This window comes from Ictalurus punctatus, chromosome 4, assembly GCF_001660625.3.
Source record: "Ictalurus punctatus breed USDA103 chromosome 4, Coco_2.0, whole genome shotgun sequence".
NCBI classification, from domain to species: domain Eukaryota; kingdom Metazoa; phylum Chordata; class Actinopteri; order Siluriformes; family Ictaluridae; genus Ictalurus; species Ictalurus punctatus.
In genome coordinates, this window is record NC_071284.1 from 33,218,344 (window position 1) to 33,227,785 (window position 9,442).

General features: G+C 43.6%; 1 protein-coding gene across 4 annotated transcripts in view; it reads right to left on the reverse strand.

The window, feature by feature from the left end:
* Positions 1-9,326, reverse strand: part of ccnl1a (cyclin L1a) — a 9,413-nt gene extending 87 nt beyond the window's left edge. Inside the window, exons 1-10 of one of the 4 annotated variants that reach the window (XM_017465735.2) lie at positions 8,968-9,301; positions 8,318-8,392; positions 7,098-7,207; positions 4,575-4,695; positions 4,177-4,241; positions 2,151-2,250; positions 1,405-1,509; positions 1,070-1,323; positions 906-995; positions 1-793 (exon numbers count right to left, since the gene is read on the reverse strand). The exon at positions 1-793 is cut by the window's left edge and continues 87 nt beyond it. In XM_017465735.2, the coding sequence (XP_017321224.1) occupies positions 376-793; positions 906-995; positions 1,070-1,323; positions 1,405-1,509; positions 2,151-2,250; positions 4,177-4,241; positions 4,575-4,695; positions 7,098-7,207; positions 8,318-8,392; positions 8,968-9,219 (1,590 nt within the window). In that variant the 5' untranslated portion in view covers positions 9,220-9,301 and the 3' untranslated portion in view covers positions 1-375. Of the gene's footprint in view, positions 794-905; positions 996-1,069; positions 1,324-1,404; positions 1,510-2,150; positions 2,251-2,320; positions 3,872-4,176; positions 4,242-4,574; positions 4,696-6,414; positions 6,577-7,097; positions 7,208-8,317; positions 8,393-8,967 lie in introns of those variants that run through there. The other 3 variants (XM_017465736.3, XR_008393941.1, XM_053678188.1) reach the window with 3 other exon arrangements.
* Positions 9,327-9,442: the final 116 nt, after the last annotated feature.

Here is a 9,442-nt window from a genome sequence, read left to right on the forward strand (position 1 = left end):
GAAGAAAATGAAAGCGTCTGCAGCTCACTGTAAAAAAATATGGTCTATTCCACCTGTAGAGCAAATGTCCTCTGTAAATATACGTATATATGCAAAGTCTTGACGTCTCTCCTGAACGGTTCGTTTAAATTAGTGACCCCCCCCCTCCCCCCGACTGTTCAACAAAAGGCTGCTTTTATAAATCAAAGCATTCTCTGTAATACATTAGCATTTATCTCAGTCTTTACACTGTAAATACGGACCAGTCCATCACTTTACATTTCAAACTAAAAAGGTTTGCCGAGACAAAGATAACGAGGGGAAAAAAAAGGGAATAAAATGTAAAACGAGGGAATTCACGGTCAGAAAAACACCACCATGCGGAGCAGGTCGGCGTCAGCGGCGATGGCGTCCGTGGCCCGAGTGGCTGCTGCTGCTGCTGTGGTGTTTGCTCTTGTGAGAGCGTTCGTACGAGCGTGATCTCTCGCGCCGGTCCCTGTGGTGTCCTCCGCCCCCGCTGCTGCGCTCGTGCCGGTGTTTTTTAGACGTCAGGTCGGCGGAGGTACGGTCGCGCTCCCTCTCGCGCTCCCTCTCGCGCTCTCTCGGCTTGCTGCCGGATCGCGAGCGCTTCCTCTTGTGTCCGTGGCGAGAGTGGAGCTTCAGGTCGTCCGGGCGCTGTTTGGCTTTGAGATGCGGCAGGAGAGGAGACGGCACGGCGTGGTTGGAGTGGCGCCGTGGAGACGGGCTGCGGCTGTGAGAGCGGCTGCGCGAGCGCGAGCTGTACGTACCCGAGCGACTGCGCCTGCTGTTGTAGCTGAGAGAGAAAACGGTCACAGGAGATCAAAAACCGGGCACAATACCAAACGATATCAATTGTATTTTAATTAGCATAACTATACTAGGGGTGGGCAATATGCGGTACTCACTGTCGTCGAGGAGAGCGTGATCTGGACCTCGAGCGCGTTCTCGAGCGAGAGCGGCTCCCGCTCCGACTTAGTTTACTTTCCTTCCTGAGCCTGCCACGGACACGGTTTCTAAATTAGTTCCCAGCGCACTTCAATTATTTATTTTTAAATTTGAACGCACTCACCCGTTGTGAGGACTCTTGGAGCCCTGTGCCCGATCTTCGGCTTCCTTCTTCACCGCTTTGAGCAGCTGAGGGTTCGGGGATTTCTCGTCCGCCTTCGCGGCGTTGGGAGAACCCGGTTTCGACGCTGGAGAAAAGCCGCCGAGCGTGGACAGCGCCGGAGTTCCGTCCGGGTTCAGCCCCTTGGCCTTCAGCTTCGCCTCCTGCAGAGCCACCTTCCTCTTCTCCACCTCCCTCTCCAGGAAGTCGTAGTTCGGCTGAGAGGAGAACACAGACGTGAGTAACGAACGCGTGGTAGGAACGTGAAGGTCGGGACAGAGTCGTCTGAATGCGCGTACCTTCTTTCGCGTGTACAGCTTCAGAGTAGTGATACAGATGTCCTTGATCTCCTCCTCCGTGGCTCCGAACAGGAGGTACCAGTGCGGCCGGGTAGGAAGAGGAATCTGAGACAGAGCGAGTGAGACGCGACGCACGTTAAGAAGAGTGGTGTGCTCTCAAATTGTTTTTATTAAAGCTAAAAGCGCTCTCGCTTTACAACCGATTCTTCGTTTCTGTTTTACGCAGTCTTGCTCTACGTGTTACATGAAGGGAAGTCTATTAAAATTTACTTATTAAAATCCGGAGGCTTGTTCGGTGAAACCGAACAAGCCTCCGGATTTTAATAAGTAAATTTTAATAGACTTCCCTTCATGTAAAATAAATAAATAAATCAAACACCTCAACCCTCAGCCCGAACCCCTTCCGCTGGTCGACCGGGCTCGAACGTCCTGCGCTTTGCATATTGAAACTAGTGTTACTGTGGCATTAACTACGCTCGAGTCAATTTACACACAGCTTTTAAACAGCAGATGTCGGAGCTGGCAAGCAGATTTACAGAAGTCAGGATCCAGATTTAGATGCCTAACGTGCGAGCCAGGGATGACAGCAGGTGAGGAAAAACCTGGGTAGAAATCTACAGCGTCCGGGGGAGATATTCAACGCCGGAAATTCCACATGACGTCGTAGAGCTGAGTAATAGTGAAAGGCGGCTGCGATAGTGTATATAATAAAATAAGACCGAACGAACGGCGGACTACGAGCGTACCTGGAGAGCTCGAGCGGCGAGGTAAATGCAGGCGCAGGCGATGGTCTCGGCTTGAAACCGCACGAACACGTTGGTCCGCAGGCTGTCGTTCATGTAGTTCCTGCAACGCAAAAGGTGAAACACAACATTGCAGAAGTCTACCTGAGCTCCAGCCCTTGACACCCCCCCCCGCATCCCTCTTCCCACGATGCAGTGTGTTCATGAAGCGTTTAAGGAGACTCGTGTTTAGCTTTGTCCGTTCCCTCCCTCTTTAAAAACCGCCGTCTCTCTCACTCCTGCCTGCCTGAACGTCAACACTGGCAGTGTTTTTCTTTTCTTTTCAAAACACAGACATGCAGAACAGATGAGAGCGTGTTCACACTGGAATGGTTCACCGGACACGAGCATTTAAAAAAAATACAAAAATAAATAAATAAATAAATTTACCGCCTGCACATGCAAATAGCTTTAAAAGAAACTACGATCGCAGGGGTTTCATGCAAATCAGGCAATTTAACTATAAGCAATGACGCAAGCACCCAATCCCATCCGTTTCTGTCTGAGACGTCGGAGGCTGCGTCACCCGCGATGATGCAAACGATGAGGCCGGTGGTGTGAAACGGGGAGACAGGACGCGCTGATCGCTGCGGGATGATAACGTGCGATTTGACACGCGACAGCATGCGCCAAAGGGAGGCAAAAGCCAAAAAGCACAGCGGCGGCTACCCAAAGAACGTCCCCTGCGACACACAGCTAACTACCACAAGACAGATCGAATAAGACACGTGCCGTAGGATCACGACGTGGACTGAACACGTTAAGCTGAAGTCATTACTTCAGAAATAAAAGACAAAACGGCACCAGATTAACTTCATGTTTAAAGGAAAACTCCACCCTGAAACCATACGTGCATTAATAGTGAATGATTTTCAGTTCTGGTGCTGATTTAGTGTTGGAGAATATCGTTTCCCACCGACGTATTAATGAGAGACCGAGTGCAGGAGTTGTGGGGATGTTGAAAGCCCCATCAGCTTTCATGGACTTGCCTTCAGCTAGTTAGCTATCTAGGAGATGACTAGTACTAGGGTTAAAGCTGAAGCTTTGGAAGCAGGTGATGGAGCTGGACAGACTAAAGCGCCGCCGCAATGGCTCTTTTTAGGTAGAAAATCCTACCGCGCCACTTCCAGAACGCGGCCAAACGGCATTGAAAGTAGATCAAAGTGTCAACGGAAGATGTTAATTCAGGGTGGAATTCTCCGTTAAAGGCCTAACACATGTGACCTGGCACGATGATGTGGGGGGAAAAAAAGGAAACGAACTCGTAGAGCAGGATGATTTCTGGAAGATACATTTCTAGAAACCACATCAGTGTGAACACACAATACATATGTACATTTAACTACCAAAAAAAAATACCCACTGTTCAATACCTACTTGCTTAGCTGGTAAACTTCAGTTATAAATGTGGAATTTATACTTAAATAAAAAAGGGATAAAAAAAAAAAAAAAAAGTCTTGTAGCAAAAACAAAAAATACAAATCCTTTTGGACAACCCCCAAGAAAACAAGATGATGCTGCCAGGTGGAAAAGTCCCCCCTTCAGTGATTCTCGGGCAGAGAGCTCTCACTGGATTGGCTGTCTCGAGACGGGCAGCCAATGGGGGAGGGGCAGATTCCTGGGGTCATGTGGTTGGAGGAGCAGAGTTCAGAGGTTCTTTATGACACTTACCATCATGGACTACCCTTTAATCAAAGAGTAGAGAGAAAGGACAAAGTTAAACTGAGATCTCCGTTCGAGGCTTTCATGAAATTTACAGAGAAAAATTGTGGGGAAATCAAAAGGGGGAAAAGAAAAAGAAAAAAGAAAAAAAAAAGAAAAAAAAAAAAACATGACTGAGTGAAGGCAAATAAATTCCATCATCAGGTATAGGGAAAGGACTTTACTTCAAATAAAATAATGTTAAAGAGCAGCGTGTTTAGTGTTGACTACACAATAGAGTGCGGTTATATGTATTTAAACATACATATAAGTAAATAAATATACTCACCAAGCTGTCTGGACTAGCGTTTGATTCTTCTCACACTCGAGGACCTGCAGGTACATGACGATGATCTGGAACAGGACGACAGCACAGGTTAAGCCATGGCAAGGAGCGTTTCGAGGGCACAGGTGTGCCGACCACAAGTGCATCAGATCCTGACCTGAGTTACGTCAATGTGGGGAATGTGGGCATGCGCTGACGTCTACGTGCCAACTGTTACGTCTGTGTGTTTTGTTTAAAGTTCTCAAAGGCGTGAGGTGAGGTTCTACACCGATCTTAGCACCTGTTCCACAAAGGGCTGTGCTAAAGGCTGAATACTGCTCTGTGTGTGTGTGTGTGTGTTTGAGAGAGAGAGAGAGAGTAGTGATGAGGAGAAAGCATGAAGGGTGCGATGTGGGACTCACCTTGTGCGGATGCTTGACGTGGACACAGAAACCCAGCTCCTTCAGCACACGTCTCTCGGCTTTGATCACCTGGTTTTTCGTGTTTATGTAGTTCTGATCAAGTATCAATGGGCTTGCACTCCTGATTCATAAAGGAATGAAAATACGGTTGTTTTCCCCAACCCAATTATGTCTCAAAAATAAAAAAAAAATAAAATGTCAGAGTGCCTTTTTGTTTGTTTCAGTTTAGACTAAACAAAAATAGCAGCTCCCCCCCCCTTCCAACCAACTAAAGGCAACAGGCCCATTTCCTTGTTTTTTTTTTTTTTTTTTTTTTTTTTTTGAGTCCTGTAATTTCAGTAGAAGACTGTTAGTCCTACCACAAGTGACCATGACATAGACTAAGACACTAATTTCCTCTTACATCACAGCTTTAGCAAAAAAAACATCACACCTCTGAAGCCTTGTAACACTGTAAAGGGAGAGACATTTCTACCAGAAGACACATCAGACATAATTCCAGACCTTCAGCAATAAACAAAAACAAACAAACAAAAAAAAACCTTAATCCAGGACTTGGAGCCATTTTTCGGCATTAGCCGGAAAATAGCTCCTAAGAGTCCACAGAGATAAAACAAAACACTCATACGTGACAAACAGGAATTCAATTCAAAATTGCATCATGAAATCTACTTCTCTACCTACGTCAAACTATTTAAGAGTCCTGACAAGCCCTAAAGAATCTGAATAAGAAGGAGAGATGAAAAGATATGCGACAGAACTAAGGCGCTATATACAAATATAGTGTCCCAAAAGTCTCCAGATGCAGAGGAAATCAACACTTAAGCAAAATGTCATACTCAGATTTTATATATTATATATATATATATATATATATATATATATATATATATATATATATATATATATATATATATATATATATATATATATATATATGTATTACACACACACTTTTTTTTAAATATACAGACAGCCTTTAAGAAAAGAGGAACGCATTGAAAATCATCCTACATGCGTAACACCAGGCGTGTTCACGTAAGTTCAGACGACTCCGTGTGCTCTCTGTATACGAGTTTCTCCTACGTACGGAGACTTTAGGGACACCCCGTATACGAATGTGTAAATGGGTTATAAATAGGCATAAGGGGTGCACTTTTTAGAGCAAATAAAACAAAAACGTCCTTCAGAATAAATTACACGTGGTGCGAAAACACTGGAGAGGCTCTCACCAACAAAACCTTAAGCATTTATAAAGTCAAAAAATTTTAAAAAATAATTAACTTAGGTTAAATACAAGATTGAGAAAAGGGTCCCATTAATCAAATGTAATAATTACTATAATAAATAGCATTAAAATTGCTAATGTTATTACAATCAACACCAATAACTATTATTGTGCTAAGAACGATAAATGATCATTATCACTGTTACTGCTATCACTTATTATTATTATTATTAAGTTTTAAAATATAATTATGATAACGTTAACGATGTGAGAAGCCCCGTATGGATGCATCAGTTTTAACCATGAACCCAAAAAGAACAAAAAATGAATAAGATAAAGCGCCACTAATTGAATAAGATGCCACTGCGCAGTGTTTTCAGATGGTGGTGCTTGTTTGAAATCGTTATCTCTGAGGACCCTATAGTCGAGTGGAAGTTTAAATGAATATCTAAGGTGTGTTTTTCTGTGAAAGCTGTGATGCCTGAGGTGTTTCTCGGTTTGTTCTGTCTCGCTGCTACAAAAGACAGCATCATCATCATCACCTGCGTTAGAGACCACAAGCTTAAACTGAGCTACAGGAGTGAGCCAGACGCTGCGGGACCAGCGGCCAACCTTTTGTGGTCCCCGAGTCTCCCAGTGAGCGCGTTCAGAGCACTGGCGCCTCCCAGGGGAGCGGGGGGAGAGCCACGCCTCACTCGCACTGTTGCCATGCCGACTGCTTCAGCTCTACGTACCATTCCACATCACCCAGGCTTTGGTAAATGTAGCTGGTCGCTGTTAGTTGGTTGCAAGGGAAAAGAGAATTCAAGTTAATACCACGGTCTTTATTCAGCTGAACAGCCCTATCACCCCCTCCCACACTATTCATCTATCTACAAATCCAATTATTCATTAATCCTCCGTTTCAAAAAGTTATGACTAAATGTTTAGGGTGCATTTATTTATATATTCATTTATTTACGTACGCAGGTAAGCAGACGATTATTTTGCTCTTACTACCATTTATGATAGATGATGAAACTGAAAAGCCTTAAAATGGTTTAGAGTACAGAAATCAAACAAAATGGCACTCAAATTGGCACGTTAGTAAAAATAAAAGAAAATCGTAACAGCACAGAGACTAATCAAAGTTAGCAGGTTTAAAGTATACCTGATTCTCTTATGTAAAGTGATGATGTTACATGTTAAACAAAGACAACTCTGTCGAGGTGAAAGGTTTTTGCTGGTACGAAGAAAACAAACAGGAATAGTTACAGGAAAAAAATTAAATATTGAGAGCACGAGTGCACGCTTACCTTTTTCCTCGGTTCTGCCTCAAATAATGAAAGACATTGATCACGTCCCGTATTCGACGTGGGGCTTCTTCGATCTTTGAGGCCAGATTGATACAGGCCATGGCAACAATCTGAACAGGGAAAATAAAGTGAGGCGATATTGTGCCGTGAGCATCGTACACTCCTTATCAATGTGAACAGACATTATAACGTATCTGTGGATTTCTACTGGTAAGGCATGTTGTAAAGCCTGCTTTGCTTTTTAGTTGTTTTGATTTTTTTTTATTTATTTATAAAATTAGAAAGAAACATGGTGCAGATATTACAAAAGATAAAATTGAAGCTGAGTGATGACATCACGTGAAGACATTAAAGTCCCCGTGAAGCATTATTTCCATTGAACCGGGAAGTCAGGGCGGGACGCATCGAGTGGCTCCTCCTTCTTTTTTTTAAATAACCAATTGTGTTGGCTTACCTCACAGCTGTACTTGACGGCGAGTACTGTGGATTTTTAAAAATCCATGTTGGAGGCGGGACACTTCAGATTCTAGAAGGCATTTGATTGGACAGAAAGTCTGAAGTGCAGAATGATGTCGGCAAAATTGTTTATCCGTATTGGTGGTACAGAGAGACTAAATTTTGAACACGTATCTTCTAAATACGAATTCGGTCACTGTTTTGGAGCGCACTCGCTTATAGATAACCGTAGGACAGACATATTTGTAATAATTCATTCATACTTGTACGAATATTCTGGAAGATATGTAGAACCAACAAAACGAAGAAAAACAAGGTGAATACATGCATCATTCGTTCTTTTCATACTCAATTAAGAACCTTATGGGTTACACAGATTAGGGTGTTGAGCCATTTGGAAAACTGACATCCGGTCCGGAATGCTTGCTTGTATTTGGATGTGCCTGCTGTCAATCATTTGGGGGCGGGGATTCGTGAACATGGACGGAAATCGTTTAAATGTCAAACCCACATTAATCTTACTTAATGCACCTTTAATATGTAAATTCTGCCCACATGGAGACTTTTGTTAAGAAATACTGTTGTTCAAGAAAGTATTTTAACGCCATATACTTAGTATTAATAGTTAATTACAACTAAAAGAGTAAGTTTGAACTTTGGGCTTTACAACATGGCCGCCAGAATGAACGTTGTGGCTACGCACGCGCGGCCTAGTTAGCTAACAACAAGGAGAGAGATAAAATGGAGGTTAATTCACTCCTTACCTCAAAACTGTGTTTCACAAATGACTTCGAGTAAAAAAATCGATGAAACAGCACTTGCCCGGTTGCCATTGCCACCTGTAAAATATAAAGCAATCCAAATTCATTTCCTTCAAGAATGAGCCGAACGATTCAACGTCCGCCATTTTGTTTTTGTTAAGCCAGGTGGATAGCTAGCTAGTTAGCTCACCGAAAAGCCGTCGTTCTTACGGAATAATTTAAACATATATTAAGTTAAAAACGTACAAGCTTTAGTTTAAATACCCAGCACGCGGTTAAAATCTTTAAACTCGCACATTATTTTATATGAATAACACTTCAATTATCCAAGTTAACAAGCTTGCTAGCTGCGTTATTTTTCTCCCCACCCGTATTAAGACAAATCCCGCCTTCTGCGCTGTGATTGGTTCAAAAGCCTCACGTGCGCCTCAGCTGGCGCTTATTCGCTGTGTGATTGGTGGTTCTACCCATGAGAAATCTTTAGAAGCCAATCAAAAAAAAAAAATGAAGATGGCAGCCTTGCCGGAATACAGGTGAGCTGTCCTGCTTCAGCTAAGCAATGGAGGCGCCACACAACGCAGACATTAAATTTGACTCGAAAACAGCTACGACGTCGGACAGATTTAGACACGTACTAAGAACGATGATTATACCTGTGGTAAACGCAGAAGTATCCCGGCTGATTGTATGAGTTCGCAGCCTAGAATACGGAGGTCGGTTTCGGTGTGTAGGTCCAGGCCGTCGAGCATAGACGGAGTCGGGGACAGTTTTTCCTCCGGGATTAACGAGTTATCTATAGTGAGAAAGACTTCAGAATAAACCTTATCTCCTATAAGAATGCCCTCGTTGGTCGTAGCACTATTCGGCGCGCTAGGAACCGGAGCTGTAGCCATTGTCGCCTCCATCGAAGTTACGAGCCGAACCCGGTCACCGAAAATACAAAGAACTGCTCGAGTAAGGGCGGAAGTGTGTGACGCGCTCGCGACGCCTGCCGCGTAACACAGAAACTCACTGTGATCGGTAATCCTCCGCGTTCCCTTTCTGCCAACAAATAGATCCCGTTTTCTGCTCACATTATGGGAAATAAATACATTTCAGAACAGAATGACCCCACTATCGTCTAAGTCT